This window comes from Ictalurus furcatus, chromosome 14 (genome assembly GCF_023375685.1).
Source record: "Ictalurus furcatus strain D&B chromosome 14, Billie_1.0, whole genome shotgun sequence".
Taxonomy (NCBI): domain Eukaryota; kingdom Metazoa; phylum Chordata; class Actinopteri; order Siluriformes; family Ictaluridae; genus Ictalurus; species Ictalurus furcatus.
In genome coordinates, this window is record NC_071268.1 from 7,877,676 (window position 1) to 7,898,164 (window position 20,489).

Sequence of the window (20,489 nt, forward strand, 5' to 3'; positions counted from 1 at the left end):
TAGTAGTAGTAATAATAATAATAATAATAATAATAATAATAATAATATATGTAATATTTAATATCTGTAAGCTACATGTGGCTAATTTACTAAACGTACAAAATGGCACTTCAAACTTTAACAGAATTAACATTATTGAGTTAAAACGTCTTTATAGACTTAATGAAGCCCTTATATCGTATAAATGACTTTAAAACAAATAAATAAATAAATAAATAAATACACTTCACATTAAGGCGATGTGTCATTGCTTCTTGTTCTCTACGCAGAAGAAGAAGAATGTTCGTTAAACGGCGCGTGAGCTTATTGTGTATTTTAAAATCTAAATGTATGCGCGTGGGAAAACCGTTAAACAGCTCTTAATACAGGAAGCAATGTTTTATTATTATTATTATTATTATTATTATTATTATTATTATTGTTGTTGTTGTTGTTGTTGTTGTTGTTATAATAATAATAATAATTATTATTTATTTAGTTTTTTCGTTCAGCATGGTTTCAAGTAGGCCGAGAGATGGCAGTAATGTTTCCGTTGCTATGGGAAGGGCACCCCCGAAGAAGAAATCGTGTACGTCATGGGTTGTCAATTAGCTTGAAGCTACACGGACGCTACACGGACATAAACACGGCTTATAAATCAGTTAAATGTAGCGAGGTTCCGTTGTTTGAAGAGCTGATTCACTCAGAGAGGTAAGTACCTGTTAATGAACAGCTCGGTTCTGCAGGTCTCATATTATCGTAGGCGGAGGAATGTTCTAGACTAGTTAGCTTTTAGCTAACTGCGGAACTGGATTATAAAAAATAAACCGTAAATACTGCAGCGTTAGTTAAAACACTTTCCTGTAATTACAAGTAACATTAAACTAATACTCTAACCTTTTTAATGAGAGACATTTCTCCGTGTCTTTATGAAGCATTTGTATTTGAATGTTGAATACTACAGCGAGTATTTCCACACTGGGGGTTTAGTTTGTGGATTAGAGCTGGTTTTTAACATCCCTTACTATCACTTACACCAGTGTGAGTTAATACTAAAGAAGCTATTCATTTATTCTTCTGGTTCGACAAAATAACAAATAAACACCATTCATTACTATGTGTCAGAGAAACATTTATTTCTGCATCACATAATGAGGGGGAAATCAATGTATTCTTCTTTTCTTTTACTTTAGGACAACTCCATGCAAATATCACTGAAAATGAAAGGCGTGCGATATATATAGAGAGAAATGAATTGATTAAACTGTCATGCTTCATTTATTTAAGCACGTTCTGTGGTTTATTATATTCTTCAAATCATGTCTCAGTCCGACCGAAGGAGATTTAGAAACTTCCTAAATCTAAAACTTCCTGTTTCATTTGTTTCATGCAGCAGAGTGTGATTTCTAATGCAGAAATGCCACATCTGTGATGCTAGACTTACCTCAGTAGTTTATTCTTATTAACTACTAACTCATCAGCATCTGTTAGTCAAATAGCTGACTGACTAGTTTAACAAGTCGCAAAAAGACACAAAAAAAAGCACCAGTTGTTGCTGTGCATCAAATGATCCTTTATTTCTTCGTCACGTTATGGGGATAATGTGCACTTTCACGTTCAACTTGAGCTTAGAAATGAATTGACACTGACTACGTTTACATGGACAGCAATAATCTAATTATTGACCTTAATCTAAGTAAGGTAATAATGTGATTAAGGTGTTTACATGAGTCGCTTTTAGAATACTCCTGTCATGTGCCCGTTTTACATGTTATTGATCATAATTAGATTAAGAGCCCGCGTCATTACGTCACCGCCGTCCGACGTCCCTCCAGAATTTCACGTATCAACATACAGTTCGTCTTCGTTATGGTGCCGTATACAGTTTTGGGTGTTTTTATTTAAATTTTTACGAACGCTTCAAGTGCGGTTAATTATTTGTCATGCTATATGTGCAAATAGACGACTGCTTGAAGCCGTGGGCTGCGTCTCAAATCGCATACTTACCTACTGTATAGTAGCCGAGATGCATGTATTTTTCCCAACTACAGGCCTATAGTAGGCAAGTATGCAGTTTGGGACACAGCCGAACTCTCTTGTTCGCCGTAAAACGGCCGTGTGTGATCGTGTCTTGTCGCAAAATGCGGTGAAAACGCTCACACGGCGTTCATAATGTGATTAAGGTGTTTACATGTCTGTAATGCACGTCCATAATACGATTAAAACAGGAGTAATCCACCTGTCTTAATTCGATTAGAGCTTAATTAGATTATGACCATAATTAGATTAAGGTTGCTGTTTACATGGTAGTTTCTTAATCAAATTATGGTCTTAATTAGATTAAGAGTGGATTATTGTTGTCCATGTAAACGCAGTCACTGTCATGTTTAATTCCTTAAACTAAGGAGGTTGTATTAATGATCGATATTGATCAAATCAGCACACGAAACAGCACGTCTTGGTTGAATTGTTTGACAGGAGTGTCCTCCCGATAATAATACTAAACGTTCCTAAACTGTAGAGATCGACCGATAGTGGATTTTTTACTGATAACCGATTAATCAATTCATAGTTTTTAAAACGGATCCCGACTAGGGCTTCTCACACTTGAAATAGTTATTAATAGTTAATCCCGGGTCGTTCTAAACCCCCCGTGTAAATGTAATCCTGGGTTTCACGTTTCACGCTGCTCGTATTTTACCACTGCTCGTATTTTTAATATTTCATTATCTGACGTTTCATACTGTACATTCCTAACCCTAGGTTAACGTTCTTATTTGCATATTCGTGGTGTCAACAACCACGAGTGGATAAATGTCTGTAGCGGCGGGGGCGTGGTCGAGCGTCAACTGAGGACTGAGAGGAGGCGGGTAGAACCGGCAGGTAATGCGTAATGACTCGCAACTGTCTTATTAGCTCGGGTTTACTTAAGTATGTCTGTTTGTCCTTTAGGGTCCTGTAACAAACCATAGAGAGAGTTATCTGAGCAGCACAGAACCGTGTGTGTGTGTGTGTGTGTGTGTGTGTGTGTGTGTGTGTGTGTGTGTGTGTGTATACACTACCTGAAAAGTTTAGACACACTCATTCTTTCTTTTTATTTCCCCCATTTTATAATAATAATAATAATAATAATAATAATAATAATAACTCTGGAGTAACACAAATGGATCTATGGGAATTATGTTGTGATAGAAAATCCAAAATAATTTAATATTTTAGCATCTTCAAAGTTATTTTTGTCTACAACACCGATTTCAAACATTTTATCATACACCTTCAGATCAAAAGGTTTTTTAGATCATGAGAAACATTTCAGTCGAGTGTCCACAGACTTTCGACCGTGTGTGTGTGCGCGCGCGTGTGTGCGCGCGCGTGTGTGCGCGCGCGTGTGTGCGCGCTCTGAAGCCAAAAAAGACTTCAGAGCAGGGTTTCGTAGCCCCGGGTAAAAAGCGGTGCTAACCCTGCTTCTAAATAAGAAGTGTGAACCGTTCCTCTACTCGGGGTTAGAAGCAGGGTTTAGAACACGATATCCCAGGGTCAGTCGCAGTGTGAAAAAGCCCTAATGGAAACGTAACACTCAAAGTAAAATATTGATTAACTTTATTACAAAAATAATCAGTACGGACTGTACCATGAAAATGTGCTGTCCTTTTTTCTTTTTCTTTTTTCTTTTTTTAAATGAAATAAATATATTATATAAAATATATTTTATATATTAACTATTAGAAAATATTAAAGTAAATAAAGATGGACTGAACCAAAAAGTAACACTCCAAATAAGAAGTAAAAATAGAGACATCCAAAATGAGTTAAAAAAAAAACAAAAAAACAAACACTTAAAATGACGCAACAAAATTCGCAGTGATTCTTATTTCATCTCTAGAGGCCGCGCCTGCAGTGGAAAAACCGGTCAATTGGTGGACCTCTACTAAACAGTGGATGTTTTTAAGGCTATGCTGTATGTTTTGTGTTTTATTAAAACCCCTTTCCTAAGTCTACATGTCATCACACATGGAATGTTGAATGGGAATATTTTTCTGCTCCCAAGGGAATTCTGGCCCATCATCTGAGCTCCTGCAGTTATTATTTTTGGTTGCTGTCCATGATGTTGTCTAATGAACTTAGTTGGGTTTAAACACAACCTGTTTGGTAATTTAGTGTCTCTGCGATGGCAGTAGAATTGATGTGAGCTGTTCCAGTTGTAGGCTGTAGAAACAGCTGCTTGAGGAAGATGAGTCCGACACAGTGGGAGCTCCCGCCGGAGTTGTGCTGCAGGCCCATGGCGTTTGTGGCTCTGACAGGACTCGACGTGATCTACAATGCCATCCATCGCGCCATCTGGGACGCCTTCTGCGCCAACCGACGGGCCGACAGAGTCCCCATTTCTTTTAAAGTGCTCCCCGGAGACCACGAGTACCCAAAGTGCAGAACCAAGGTAAAGATTGACTGAACTGAATCACTCATACTGATTCCTACTGTATATAGTGGATGTACAGGTGACTTCATGCTCTGATGTATTTCAACAGAGAACCTCCTATGAGTGGTACATCCCTAAAGGTATCCTGAAGACAGGATGGATGAATAAGCACCTGAACCTTGTGCCGGCACTGGTGGTGCTCTTCTACGAGCTGGACTGGGACGACGCTCAGTGGAAGGAGAAGCAGTCAGAGTGCGCCACTAAAGTAGAGATCGTCAGGTAGCTGTGGCTGATCCGTATCAGGATCTTGGTTTTGGCCTGATGATTGCATGTCCCCTCAACAAACCCCCCAATTTTCATATCACGCCACAATATTTGAGTCTATGATACTATAGATAGATAGATAGATAGACAGACAGAGAGAGAGAGAGAGAGAGAGAGATACTACACATACACACAGTGCCCTCTACTGGCACCCTTGGTAAATATGAGCAAAGAAGGCTGTGGAAAATTGTCTTAATTTTTTAAGTTGACAAAATTAACAAAAATACTCTGCTCTCATGGATATCAAACAATTGCAAACAAAACAGGTTTATCCAAAAAAAAAAAAAAAATCGTAAATATAGGTGTGCAACAATTATTGGGACCCCTATGAATTCATATGAGAGAAATATATTTGAAGTATATTGCCATTTATATTTAAAAAAATAAATAAATAAATTGTACACCTGGGTGACTAGGAACATGAAATCACAGGGGTATAAATATGAGGTAACACACAGGCTAAATTTCTTTAGTCATTCATATCAATGCTTTAGACCAAGGAATATAGCTGTGATGTGCAGAAAAAGGTTGTTGAGCTTCACAAAATGGGAAATGGCCATAAGAAAATAGCACAAGCATTGAAAATGCCCATTTCCACCATCAGGGCAATAATTAAGAAGTAACAGTCAACTGGAAATGTTATGAATCAACCTGGAATTGGACGTGTGTCTATATCGTCTCAACGCACTGTGAAGGGGACGGTTTGAGTGGCCACAATATCTCCATGTATCACAGCTGGAGAATTGCAGAAGTCAGTTGTGTCTTGGGGTCAGAAAGTCTCCAAAACTACAATCCGAAGTCACCTACATCACCACAAGTGGTTTGCAAGGGTTTCAAGAAAAAAGCCTCTACTCTCATCCAAAAACAAACTCGGGTGTCTTCAGTTTGCCAGACACTAGTGGAACTTCAAATGGGATCGGGTTCTATGGTCAGATGAAACCAAAATAGAGCTTTTTGGCAAAGGGAAATTGATCTGATTTCTGGGCCAAAAAGATTTCAGCAGACGACTGAAAAACAGCAAATGGCCTTGCATGGCAAGGGCATCTAAAATCATATAATCACATGTAATCAGTATTGAAATGTTTAAAAAAAAATTACAAACTGCACCTTTTAATATTTAGGAGTTACCAGAACATGCTGTAATGTCTCATGTAAATAATAATATATTCTGTTTTTTGTTTTTTTGTACATAGGACAAGTCTGCAGGGCAGAAACACTAAAGTCGCCGTCGTTTTAATCCAGAAGAAGACTCCTCTTCCCCCTGGTATGGGTAGAGTCCACTACATATTGATGTTTCATGTATTAGAGCTACAAATCAGACACCCAAACTAACATAATGCAAATATCCATCACATCTGTATACACATACGAAAAAGATCGAATATCACATCTGTATACACATACGGAAAAGATCGCATATCACATCTGTATACACGTACCGAATGACTGAATATCCATCACATCTGTATACACGTACCGAATGACTGAATATCCATCACATCTGTATACACGTACCGAAGGATCGTATATCCATCACATCTGTATACACGTACCGAAGGATCGTATATCTTCACATCTGTATACACGTACCGAATGACTGAATATCCATCACATCTGTATACACGTACCGATGGATCGTATATCCATCACATCTGTATACACGTACTGAAGGATCGTATATCCATCACATCTGTATACACGTACCGAAGGATCGAATATCCATCACATCTGTATACACGTACCGAAGGATCGTATATCTTCACATCTGTATACACGTACCGAAGGATCGAATATCCATCACATCTGTATACACGTACCGATGGATCGTATATCTTCACATCTGTATACACGTACCGAAGGATCGAATATCCATCACATCTGTATACACGTACCGAAGGATCGTATATCCATCACATCTGTATACACGTACCGAAGGATCGTATATCTTCACATCTGTATACACGTACCGAAGGATCGTATAGCCATCACATCTGTATACACGTACCGAAGGATCGTATATCCATCACATCTGTATACACGTACCGAAGGAGAGTATATCTTCACATCTGTATACACGTACCGAAGGATCAAATATCCATCACATCTGTATACACGTACCGAAGGATCGTATATCTTCACATCTGTATACACGTACCAAATGACTGAATATCCATCACATCTGTATACACGTACCGAATGACTGAATATCGAAGGAACAAAAAAAGATCTGCGTAACGTAATTTAAGTCATCATTTAAAGTAATCTATAAGCAGTTTCGTTTATATGGTGTGTCGTACATTGCTGATGGTCAGCCTTCTGTTGGTTTTTGTGTCCTGTCAGGTGAGGACGTGGTGGCATCGGAGAGAGCAGCGGCTCTGTGTAATTCCTGCGATCTCTCAGCGAAGTCCCTGTTTGTCCTCCCTCACACCGATCACCTGGTGGGCTACATCATCAGGTCAGACTCATTAAACTGACTCGCGCTCTCAGAGCATTCGATTCACCTTGAATTCTCGTACACGCTCCGATCGAGCTGATGTTACAGTATATTATTGAAAATATTTTTCAGTTCGGCAGGTCTGTACGTTGTGTCCACTGTGTATTGTTTGCAGGTTGATTATTTATTTATTTATTTTGTCTTTGCTTCTTATTTCTTGTACAAACGTGTAGGTTGGAGAACGCATTTTACGAGCACGCTCAGACCTATTACTATAACGAGATCCGGAGAGTGAAGTCTCACAAAGAGTTCCTCAATAAAACCACTCATCAGGTAACGCTGAAGGTTATAAGAGCCGTCATGGCCGCCGGCAGCTCTAAATCGAATTCCTTTCTACTGAGACGTACAGTCTGTTTAATGTTAGAGGGTTGTTGTATGTTACATGCATTTATGTTTGTTACTTATTATTATTTAATGGTTTCTTACTGAGTGAGGTGTTATTTGGGTCCAATATTAAATGGATATTAAGGTTTCCTAGCTGAAATGTGATATAGTGCTTTGTAATACCTCGTTAAATGTTTTGTAGAAAAGCCAGATTCATGAATGATGCTGTTATTGGGTGCTTTCACACATTAACCCTAATGGCAGCGTTTTCTGCTAGTATCAGCTGACTAACTAGCCTAATTTGATTACCACGATCAGTTAGATTTCTTATCATCAGTATTAAAGATGAAGTAAAGATTGGTGTAACACCGGTCATAGCTTTGTGTAGCTTTGGTATAGCTTTAGAGGCAGAAAACGAGGGGATTTTGAGCTGCATCATGATGACATCACACGCCCCATGTTAAAATATCCGTGTTATTATTTTTTTAGTTCTATCGTAATGTCGAATATCTGCAGTGAATTGTTTTCAGTTCACCATGTCGTTTTATAATTTTGCTTATAGTAACTCGTAAGCAAGATTTATTTACCAGTGCTCTAGTCTCCATGATATTGTATTTGATTTTTTTGCTTGTCCCTCATTTTGTGACCTGATCGGTCGGGAGGTAAAAAAAAAAAAAAATGCTTGCCGTCGCTTGTTTGCTTTTCTTTTGGAACTGGATTTTTTGCACGTATTTTAGTCACTTCTTGTAGGATTACATTTAAAACATGCACTGGTGGTTGCGGAAATAACACCTAGTGAGAAACAACCACCAAACAGGGCACTAGGGGGCGCTGAACACTCCTTTACATTCAGATTTAATGTTTAGTTATTCATTTTGCAGACACTTTTGTCCAAAGCGAATTACAAATGAGGAAATGCAAGCAAAGCGATGCATCAAGCAGAGAACAATACAAGTAGTGCTTCAATACAAGATTTTTTTTTTTTTTAATTTGAGTGCTAGGGGTACGTTAAGTGTTTAAGGAAGAGGTGGGTCTTCATAGTTTTTTGAAGATAGTGACCGGAAGTTCATTCCACCACTGAGGGACAGTCAGTTTGAAGGTTCTGGAAAGGGACCTCGTGCCTCGCCGAGTAGGTACTATACCAGGCGTGGGTCGTTAACTGATCGCAGGTTGTGGGAGGGGAAAGTAAACCTCAATGAGAGTGTAGAGATAAGGGAGTTCTGTTCCAGACAAGGTCTTGTATGTGAACATAAAGGCCTTGAATGAATGGTATCTATAAGTGGTTTGTTTTATATGTGTATATACTAGCCCTATCCCTATATATACAACAATTTTGTATGACAGCTCTACTTATATTGTTCTCCACTTGATATATCACTTTGCTTGTATTTCTTCATTTGGATAAATTTAGCGTCTGCTAAACAAATCAACGTAAATTCATCTAATTGGTTATAAATTGGTTTATATTTATGTCGTGTCCTTTGTGTTTGTGGAAAAGGTAATCACATCGCTGAAGTTTGAAACTAAACTCAGTATTCCGTCAGTGACAAAAACGTTTAAGATGACCCTAGTGTTTCTAGAATGTCCTTAATGATTTTTTCATCTGTTCGGGTTTCAGCTGCTGTTTGTGAGGCACCAGTTTAAAACTGGTTTCTTCAGCGAGCTCAAACAGGACACTCAGAATGCTCTCAAGTACGCTCCAGGCTTTACTTCCGTTTATCTTTGCCGTAAAGTGTCATTTCAAGGAACAATAAGCTAATGCGCTTTGTATTTGTTTATTCCCCTCCCCTCCTCAGATACTATAAAACCGCTTACAGTCTCATCCACGAACTTCGAGCCCATGAGACCAACATGCTGGAGATCAAGACTTTGGCTGGGTTCATCAATTATAAGGTGTGTTTTCATAAACATCATAACCGCCATTCACTTTCCATAATATTGTTTGATTTTGAGTAATAAAACCACAATCAGATACCGTAATTTCCGGACTATAAGCCGCTACTTTTTTCACACGCTTTGAACACTGCGGCTTAAACAGTGATGCGGCTAATTTATGGATTTTTACGGGCTAACGAGCTTCATGCCGCCAAAACATTTAGCCTTGTCACATCGGACCAATGAAATTACCGAACAGGTCACAGTGGACCAACGAAACCGTTCGAATTAAATCAAACGCACTCACACTAAATTCTTCAGATCAGTCATTTTGCGCTTCATGCACACACCCTCATCATGGAAAACACACGAAGAAATGCATATGATGCAGCTTTCAAGTTGAAGGCGATCGATCTGGCTGTCGAAGAAGGAAATAGCATGCAAAGAGCAACTTTTGCTCAAGTCTGCCAGTGTCAAAAAATCTACTATCACCAACGGGTTTCGAAAGGCTGGACTGCTGCGTGATGAAGAGGACAGCACGAGCTCAAGGGCGAATTTGCCTCGAGACGTAAGTGACATTGAGAGCGACAACGTAAGAGAGACTGAGGAAGTGTGTGACGAAGTACCGGTAATTCTGAGGCCGTTCAATTCCGACACTGAAGAAGACGACTTTAGTGGTTTTAGTGTGCAGGAGGAAGATGAAGATGGCGATCAATGACTTTTCCTGGTAGACAACTGTATTTTTTATTTTTTTAACCAGCCGTGTTACAGGCACTGTTCGGGGGGAAAAAAGCATTTATGGTACGTATTTAATTAAGTTAAAAAAAATCTTTCTGTGTAAATATCTCATGTTACAACATGGACACCTGCGGCTTAGAGACAAGTGCGGCCTATATGTGTACAAAATTTTTTTTCTTTTTAAAGTTATTGGGTGCGGCTTTTATTCAGGTGCGCTCAATAGTCTGAAAATTACGGTACATACAGTCCCGTCTGAGACTGCTGGAACGGCAAGGCCAAGTCGTTTGTTTGTGCTGGACACCAAAGACGTTCGGGTTTAAAATCAAAAGATGGGTATGAGACGAGAGTGTAGGATTTCAGCTTTTATTTCCTGGTGTGTAAATCTAGATCTAGGCAAGCATAAGAATAGTAACAGATCAGTCTTGAGGTAAATAGCACTTAATACAGGATTTGGTTGCGTATCCCTTGCTTGCAATAACTGCATCAAGCCTGTGACTCACTGACTTCACCAAATTGTTGGTGTCTTATGTTGTGATGTGGTTTGCATCTTGCAATATGGCCACCATATTTCTGCTGTCAAAGTCTCCTTTGAACGCTGGTTTGTGATACCTTCACCTCTGCCCTGTGGAGGTGGGCGTGATGTCACTGACTGACTGTTGTTTTTGGGTTTTTCTTCACAGCTCTCACATAGGGATGGGTATCGTTAAGGTTTTAACAGTATTACTACTCTTACCGGTACTGCAAATCGATCCGGTACTTTAAAGATATTCTTATCGGTACTTTGTGTTGTGTGTGTTTTGTTTTTTTTTTTTGTTTTTTTTTATGTTGTTTGGTTGTTTTTTTGTTTTTTTTTAATGAAAAAGGAAACTAATTGAGAACAGAATTTAAATTGCTTTTTTTATTATTATTTGAAATACACCAGTGTGAAGGCATTCTTTAGTGTTTAAGATTTATATACTGCAGAAAACAATACTCTAAAGATTTATATGCAGGTTATTTGTAAAGTAATTGTAAGTGATGTGCATTTAATAGCCAAAATGTTTACACACTGATTTAATTCTTTATTTGGGATTTTAAAAACAAGTAGAAAATACGTTGAATGCGTAACGTCTTTTCACCCGAATGAAATCGACATCGTTTGAACGTAAGGTAAGCAAACCAATTAGGGCGATTTTACATTTATTGTAAACGGCGTGAACAACGTTGGAGATGAACGTTGTTTCGAGACCTTGATTATGCGATGATTATAAGGCAATGTAATTTGGGAAGGCCGCTAGCATACGTAGCCGAGGAACCAGAGACGAGCTAGGTAGGCAGTTCGAAAACTTAGCATTTCTCCGTCTGCACATAATGCACTTTTGACAGCTGCTTTGACAGATTGCTCGTGTTTCCGCCCTTACAGGCAAAAATCTTGTTGCAATTGTGGCAGTGAGCGTTGTCTGCATCAACTCTAGTGAAGTGTAATCACACTTTGGAACGTTTAATTCTGTCCACCATCTTCACTCTGTGTATTAAGCGTGTTGTGCGCACTTTCGCGCTGTTGCGTGTGTCAGATAGCCTCCGCGCACGAGAGATCTCACTTCTGGATTGCGAATAACGAAAATGCAGACGGACGTCTTAATATTATCGCAAATTAGAAATGGTTGGCGAGATGAAAATGTGCCAACGTTTATTTCGCAATAATAAGTAGGAAATATGTTTTCGTAATTTCTCCAATACCGTAAGCAGAACCGATAGCATCAGAGCTTATCGATACTGCGGTCTTTCATAATTGAGCACCAGGGCCAGTTTAATACCGGGTTTCATCAGCTGCTGCTGTTTTCCGACCCATTCGGTGTCTGTTCCTCCATACACCAGCGGTTTCTTTCTTTTTCAGGACATTCCAAATTGTTGTACTGGCTGTTCCAAATGTTTGTGCAATCTCTCTCTTTTCTCAGCTTCAAATTGGTTTGCTTTTCTCCCCTAGACAGCTCTCTGATCTTCATGTTGGTTTATCCTTTTTAACAAGTAATGCAGTACTCGCAGGTGAAACTGAAGGCTAAAGCCAAGAGTAGATGTTCAGAGCTATTTATCCTTTAAACCATCAAGCTAACAAGAAACAAGTCTGATACAAAAGTACAAAATTCTACACACAAAACCACAACTTTTAAAACGATGTCATGTTAAAGGAACCGTTTGCCGTTTTTAGTGCTCTCTGTAGATTGTGACATGACTTGCTATAACGATGCTGTAAAAACATCGACAAGTTCCCTTCTTTCTAACTGTCTCCACCACGTCTGCAGAAAGTACGCTACTACCACTGCAGAATTGTGTTGTGGGTTGCTGTTGCAGAAGAAAGAGAGTCAGAGCTGAACAGATCTGATTTGGTTGTGGGCCAGAAATACGTAACCCGAGGACTTCAATGAAGAAACTAGTCGGATACATCGCACTGCTAAACTGCAAAGCACCATTTTTCTAAAATACAGTATATTTTGCGGGTGTAAAAACAACTAAATGTTACAAACTGCAGCTTTAAGAAAACACAACAATTTAGAAACACAAAACGGCCAACTCTGCTTTTTTGAGAATTTTTTGGAACACTAAGGACGGTTAAATATGAAGCCGTAATTACTATAGTCATTCATTAACAATAACTGTCTTGATTATCTTGATTGTCTACTTTATAAACCTCGTACAAACATAACATACAGTCTTAATGGACTGTAACGCTTCTACACACTTGAGGAACCTGTATTATTCTGTTGACACTCTTGAAAAGGTTTTTAACAATGTAAATCCAAACTTAGCTTTAAGGTTTTTAGGAATAATTCATCTTCAACACCTTTTTTTTAGTTTTACTCTTGAATAACTAAACTGGCTCTCGCCATGAATATAGCTATAGAAGCTGGCATGACATTAAAAAGGAAAGAAAGAAAAAATATATAAATATATAGTTGTGCCCAAAAGTTTGCATACCCCTTGCAGAATCTGCTAAATCTTAATAGTGTTAACAAAATAAGACGGATCATAAAAATCCCATGTTGTGTTTTTTTTGTTGTTTTTTTTTTTTTATTTAGTTTTGTCCTGAATAAGCTTTTTCACATATCAGATGTTTACGTATAGTCCACAAGATAATAGCTGAGTTTATAAAAATTACCCAGTTCAAAAGTTTACATACGCTTGATTATTAATACTGTGTGTCGTTACCTGGATGATCAACGACCGTTCTTATGTTGAGAGTTGTTCATGAGTCCCTTGTTTGTCCTGAGCAGTTAAACTGCCCACTGTTCTTCAGAAAAATCCTCCAGGTCCTGCACATTCATTACTTTTACAGCATCTTCTGCATATTTGAGCCCTTTCCAGCAGTCTCTATATGATGTTGAGATCCATCTTTTCACACTCAGGACAACTGAGGGACTCGTACACGACTATTACAAAAGGTGCAAACATTCACTGATGCTCAAGAAGGCAACACGATGCATTAAGAGCCGGGGGGTGTAAACTTTTGAACAGGTTGATTGGTGTAAATTATTGTGTTTAAAGATCTTTCATCCCTCCATTTAGTACTGCCCTTCAGACGCTAAATAAGATAGTTACATGTCTCCCAGAAAACAAAATACTAACCATTTACATTAATTTTTTTTTATAAAAAAATATTATTTTGTAAAGGAAACGTTACTTTTGTAAACATTTAATCACACACCTTCAGATCAAAAGGGTTTTTAAGATCGTGAGAAACATTTCACCTCAAGTGTCTCCACCATTTTGACAGGTAGTGCATATAAACCTCATACAGGGCGTCTGTGCGTCAGTACTGCCCACAAGCCACGCATGAACTGGCCACATTTCCTGTTTAAAAAAACCCTCACACCGTAGTGAAACCAGTGTCGGTCTCACCTCTGTCCCTCTGCCTCGTCTCACTTCAGATCTGCAGGCTGTGTTTTCAGCACAACACCCCCCTGGATGCCATCGCTCAGTTCAGGAAACACATCGACTTGTGCAAGAAGAAGATCGGGAGCGCTGAGCTGGCCTTCGAACACTCCGCCTGGATGTCTAAGCAGTAGGAGACAGTGTTTCTGAATGGTTTCTGTATTTCTGAACGGTTTTAGCAGCCATAACAACAGCTTATAACTAACTGAGATATATATATATATATATATATATATATATATATAAAAATATAAATCTATAGTTAACAAACGATATAATCCCAGAAGTTTGTATATAATGTATATACTAATGTACATAATAGCTGTGATTATGTATATTTTGCTTGTAATGGAGATTATAAAAATATTATGACTTACTGAAGATGTTTCATTGTTCGCTTCTGAACAAAATGCGCATATTGGTCATATTTTCCTTCCCACCCTCTCTCTCTGTCTCTCTCTCTCTCTCTCTCTGTGTGTGTGTCTCTCTCTCTTTCTGTGTGTGCATCTGTCTCTCTCTCCCTCTCTCTCTGTGTGTGCCTCTCTCTCTCTCTCTGTGTATCTCTCTCTCTGTGTGTGTGTGTATCTCTCTCTCTCTGTCTCTCTCTCTGTGTGTGTGTGTGTGTGTGTGTGTGTGTGTGTGTGTGTGTCTCTCTCTTTCTGTGTGTGTATCTCTGTCTCTCTCTCCCTCTCTCTCTGTGTGTGCCTCTCTCTCTCTCTCTCTCTCTCTCTCTGTGTGCATCTCTCTCTCTCTGTGTGCATCTCTCTCTCTCTCTCTCTGTGTGTATCTCTCTCTCTCTGTCTCTCTCTCTCTTTTCTTGTGTTTGTTTGTCTCTCTCTCTATGTGTTTGTGTGTGGGTCTCTCTCTCTCTCTCGCTCTGCAGGTTCCAGTCATTCGGTGATCTGTTCGACGAGGCGATTAAACTGGGCCTCACGGCGATACAGACACAGAACCCTGGCTTTTACTACCAGCAGGCTGCATGTTACGCCCAGGAGCGCAAGCAGCAAGCCACCCAGCTCTGCAGTCATGAGGTAGTGCTACGCACGCACAGTTCCCACTCTGTATCACTCTCTCTCACTCCCTTTGTCATTTATCAAACACTCACTTTCCTTCCTAAGTCAGCTAGCTCACTGTGACACAGCGTTCTCGTTCTTCAGTTACTTCTCAGTCGAGCAAGAAATTGATGGGCTTCAAAACAATCACACCTGATCTCTTGAGATTAAAGCTTCCCCTGAAAGACCTTTTTATTTTTAATTGGATAAACAGTGGTGCTTGAACATTTGTGAACCCGTGTGTGTGTGTGTGTGTGTGTGTGTGTGTGTGTGTGTGTGTGTGTGTGTGTGTGTATGTTCTATTATTTCTGCATAAATATGACCTAAAACCTCATCAGATTTTCACACAAGCCCTGAAAGTAGACAAAGAGAACCCAAATCAGACATAAGTATTATACTTGGTCATCTGTGAGTGGCAAAAGTATGTGAACCTTTTGCTTTCAGTATCTGATGTGCAGCAATAACTGCAACTAAATGTTTGCGGTAACCGTTGATCAGTCCTGCACATCGGCTTGGAGGAATTTTAGCCCGTTCCTCAGTACAGAACAACTCTGGGATGTTGGTGGCTTTCTCCTTGCAGTCCTGCCATGCACACCATTGTTGTTCCGTGTTCTCCTGAGTGTGGACTCATGAACATTAACGTTCGCCAATGTGAGAGAGAGCTTTAGTTGCTTGCAGTTACCTTGGGTTCCTCTATGACCTCAAGGACTATTAAACATCTTCCTCTTGGAGTGATCGTTGCTGGTCGACCACTCCTGGGGAGGGTAACAATGGTCTTGAATTTCCTCCATTTGTACACAATCTGTCTGACTGTGGATTGGTGGAGTCCAAACTCTTTAGAGATGGTTTTGTAACCTTTTCCAGCCGGATGAGCTTCAACAACTCTTTCTCTGAGGTCCTCAGAAATCTCCTTTGTTTGTACCATGATACACTTCCACAAACATGTGTTGTGAAGATCAGACTTCGATAGATCCCTGTTTTTTAAATAAAACCCAGCGTTCACTCACTCACACCTGATCGTCATCCCATTGAATGAATAAACACCTGACTCTAATTTCACCTTCAAAGTAACTGCTAATCCTAGAGGTTCACATACTTTTGCCACTCACAGATATGTAATATTGGATCATTTTCCTCAGTAATTAAATGATCAAGTATAATATTTATGTCAGATTTGTTTAATCGGGTTCTCTTTGTCTACTTTTAGGACTTGTGTGAAAATCTGATGATGGTTTAGGTCATATTTATAGAGATAAAATTCTGAAGGGTTCACAAACGTTCAAGCACCACTGTATAGTAGATGTCCAAAATAATCAGATTAGTGCAAAATTTCTGATTTTGGGAATGAAAACATTGGCACCTTTTAAAATAAGAAAATTATTAATATCTTAGTTGGCTGAGATATTTCTGGTATCACAATTTTTTTGTGTGTGTGTGTGTATATATATATATATATATATATTTGTTTTAGAATAGGTTGCAAACTATGATTTTGATGATTTTTTGCTAATAGTTTTTCCATAAAGTGTGTATTGTATAAATGTCTTCAAATATAATGATGTGGGGGTTTTTTTTGTGATACTGCCCACTCCTAGTCATAAACGTAGCATTATTTATTTCTAGTTTTAATCCACCATGTTAATTTAGTTTTTGTGTTTAGTTGTTTAGAAGCAGAGCTGTCACAATATTACTAGCTGCTAATAATTCAACTATCAAGTAGCTTCAGATACTTTCTAGAGTGTCTAGTTGCACTCTTCACATAATGCATCCTGCAGCGAATAATCGTCTCAAAGACAGAGGTAAGGTTTTGGTTTGTGTGTGCTGATGCTTAAAATCAAAGGGTGTATACACATGCGCTGAGATAAATGCTTGGGATAAAATCCATGGCTGTAATCCAGTTTAAGATACGGTTTACATGATCACTTGTATACATGCCTAATATAAAGACAAATTGTTAGCTTTTTTGGATACTGGCTCTGTTTGTTAGTGCATTTGTCAAGCGTGTAATTGTGAAGAATTTAGTGCTATTTATAGACATTGTAGTAATGTTCTTCGATGTGTGTTTGGATCCTTTCTGTAGCCCAGCATGAGCTTTCCCACACCGGACCCTTTGGAGACGAACGCTGGAGCTCTGGATTTTTATGGACAGAGACTATGGAGACAAGGCCATCAGAGTGAGCATACACACCACGTTAAGCCGCAGATATACCTTGCTGTTTTGCTGAGGTGCTACATATGTGGCATTGTTCACGTACTCACTTGTGTACAGAATCTTTATGTACATCTGGAGGATTAAATGCGGCGACCACTAGGTGGCATGTACGAGCTAAACCTTCCCAGTCCTATGGTTTCCAAGTCAAACGGCAACGTTTAGTGATTTCACGCACAGCGATGTAAAACACGCTGACGAACTCGATTTCTCTTGTTGTCGTTGGGCTGCGTCTCAAATCGAAAGCGCTGACATTTAAAAGTATTTACTAATCTAGAAACTCCAGAAGACTGGGAAACTAAAACAAAGCTTTCAGTAGGTTTAAGAGGTTTTTCGAATGTAAATGCTCACTGTTCTAGGAAAACTGTTCGTGTTAATACTCTATGGTCTAGAGCAGTGGTTCTCAACCAGAGGGGAGAGATCAGAAGGGGGGGGGAGGGGGGGGCACAAATTGTTTTCAAGAAAAAAAAAACAGACGGCATCATTTGGGTACTCTGTGTATTTTATTGCTTTTCATATAGAATAGAATGTGAATAAATGATAAACCCCGCATTTCCTCTACCTCTGTATTTTCTCTTTGCTGGGGAGAGGCGGAGCTTAGCCTGTCTTTTATCTAGGTGTTAGTACAGACCAGTGTAGCCACTTTTCAGACCCCTTTAACGACTTTATTTTGCAAAAACAAAAAAGCGCCTAGCGACAAATCTAGCGACTTTTTGGACAAACCTTAGCGACTTTCCAAATATCACCAGTACTGTCCTGGACGTGCGAGGTCTTCCTTTCCCGCTGCACTCACACCTCTCTCTGCGTCTGCTCTGTTCACTGAGGGGCCGAGAGCCGGAGATTTAACAGCGTCATGGATGACGAGACGTGCCCATCGTCCCAATTTACAGCATTCACATGCGAATGTCTTTAAAACACAAGACGAGTGGAATGCAACATGTTTTACATGTAAAATAGTCCACGATATTACAACCTAGTTCTCAAAGTAGTTATAGTGTTCAGGAACATTTTTGATCATTCATGTTCCATATCTGTCCGTTGTATAGTTTTCTAAAAGTTATGAAAAGTAATTTAAAAAAGTAATTAAAAAGTACAAAAGCAGAAAAAAAATCTATCTATCAAAAACAAATTATAGATATATCGATAGATTTGATATAGAATAGATAATCATTATACCTGCTCTCCTCTAAATGTGGGGGTGCCACATGATAGGGGGGGTGCCACATGAAAGGGGGGGGCGCCACATGATAGGGGGGGCTTGGGTGGGCTTTAGTTACAAAAGGTTGAGAACCTCTGGTCTTGAATAGTGTATAAGTGTGTAATTTGAGACTCAACGTTCGTTTGTTTGTTTGGTTTCTGTACTCTCGCCACTATTTACGTTGGTGTGGCACCACACGTTTAGTCGTAGTCATTTCCGGGGACGTGCACAAGCAGGAAGCCAAATGAGCATAGGATACATGCGGCGGCCATCTTGTGTACACGTACACACAGTTAACAGCAAGTATAAATCATGAATGTTTAGCATTCTCCTTACTAATTGAACATTAACACTCGCATTAAGATACGTAGAGGCTTTTAAATCTAGTACCGAAATCTCCATTGTTGACGTTGCACTTTTGCACCACGTCCGTATGTTCAGGTACTCAGTATTCCATCCGGTATGATGTCTTTTTTTTTTGTTTGTTTTGTTTTGTTTTTTGCAGGTATTGATCCACCTGATGCCGAGAAGGAAAAACAGGGTATTCTCGCTCTCCAGCTGAAGGAGAGTGAGGTGCCCCATTCGGTCAGTCTCTTTTAAATGTTCCCGTTTATCACCTTTTAAACTTTTCAAAGATTCAGGGGCATTTTTCCACGTGTGATCCGTTCCATTCTGTTCTCGTGTCTCATCGTCACTGACTTGTTTTCACATGACGAATTTTGTTCTCGAATTTCTTCCACTAATCGCGCAATTGTTCTGTAACGACGTACAGCATGGCTTGTATGCCGGACGCTTACATCATTTCAGTGGAATAATGAAAGGAAGGCTTGTGTGTTTAAAAAAAAAAAAAAAAAATGAATAAACCTTGCTCTGGTGAAATTTTCTGTTTATTTAACCAGAGATCAGTTTTCTGATCCACACCCAGGTTCAAAAACAACTTTCACACCCGAACAGACCAAGCTGTCCTCGAGTCCAGTTTTAAAATAATAATAATAATAATAAAAATGCCCTTAGTAAGTAAATCAAGCATTTTCTTAGGACCTTGTTTAAATCTGATTAATATTGTACTTCCTGCGTTTTTCTTCTACGAATAACTACAAGAGAACGTGTCACATTTTAGGCTGTTGATTAGTACTGAACGGTTATTCAGCATTGTTGTGGTTGTGTTCGTTGTTTTTTCCCGCAGGAGCTGATCATCGCATTGCTCAGTAACGCCGTTGCACAATTTAAGAAGTACAAGTGTCCTCGCATGAAGAGCCATCTGAGTGAGTGTGCAGCCAGCGGTGTTTCTGACCGCACCACCTCCTCCACATCCGTTTGACCACACAGAACCCTTCATGTCATAAACGTCTTCATTTACATTCACACTTTAAATGCTAATCTACCGAGTTGTACACATCAGCGCTTGCTATGGGAATGACACAGGATGTGGATTTGAGGGAATTTACATTTTAAACACGTCGCTGCTTACTGCATCCTGGATTCGACCCTTTATCTAGCGCAAAATTTCATCCTCAGCACATCCTCATCTTTTTCAGACTCTTCTCGTTTTTCTTCGTAGAGGGAAGCTGGGCGCTCAGATTTTATAACGTACACACATTGAATTCTCGAATCAAATTGGTCAGAAGGTGTATTCGTTTTTATATATATATATATATATATATATATATATATATATATATATATATATATATATATATATATATATAAAATCTCGGCAGATCTGACAGTAGTTTCAGATGTAATAGTACTGATCGGTTTTCTGTAAGGAGGTTATTTTCATTTGTAGGCGTCTCTAGGCTCTGGCAGAGGTAAAGCTTTTATTTAACTTATTTTTTGTTTTGTTTTTTGGGAATGGGGAAGTCTTCAGGATGGACAGCTCTACGGTTTCTCATTAACAAGCTCACTTTTTTTCTGTCTTATTAACTTCATGAGAGAGACAAAGACCAGGTTTGGTGAGGGATCGAATT

The 20,489-nt window shown here is 39.1% G+C and overlaps 1 protein-coding gene across 3 annotated transcripts in view; it reads left to right on the forward strand.

The window, feature by feature from the left end:
- Window positions 1–511: 511 nt before the first annotated feature.
- The window catches only part of trappc11 (trafficking protein particle complex subunit 11), a 31,261-nt gene continuing 11,283 nt past the window's right edge, over window positions 512–20,489 (forward strand). Inside the window, exons 1-14 of one of the 3 annotated variants that reach the window (XM_053642456.1) lie at window positions 512–690; window positions 2,743–2,862; window positions 4,179–4,414; window positions 4,506–4,675; window positions 5,914–5,984; window positions 7,061–7,175; window positions 7,388–7,487; window positions 9,157–9,230; window positions 9,335–9,431; window positions 14,057–14,190; window positions 14,944–15,091; window positions 17,193–17,286; window positions 19,025–19,104; window positions 19,706–19,784. In XM_053642456.1, coding sequence (XP_053498431.1) covers window positions 4,211–4,414; window positions 4,506–4,675; window positions 5,914–5,984; window positions 7,061–7,175; window positions 7,388–7,487; window positions 9,157–9,230; window positions 9,335–9,431; window positions 14,057–14,190; window positions 14,944–15,091; window positions 17,193–17,286; window positions 19,025–19,104; window positions 19,706–19,784 — 1,366 coding nt within the window. In that variant the 5' untranslated portion in view covers window positions 512–690; window positions 2,743–2,862; window positions 4,179–4,210. Of the gene's footprint in view, window positions 691–2,311; window positions 2,863–4,178; window positions 4,415–4,505; window positions 4,676–5,913; window positions 5,985–7,060; window positions 7,176–7,387; window positions 7,488–9,156; window positions 9,231–9,334; window positions 9,432–14,056; window positions 14,191–14,943; window positions 15,092–17,192; window positions 17,287–19,024; window positions 19,105–19,705; window positions 19,785–20,489 lie in introns of those variants that run through there. The other 2 variants (XM_053642455.1, XM_053642457.1) reach the window with 2 other exon arrangements.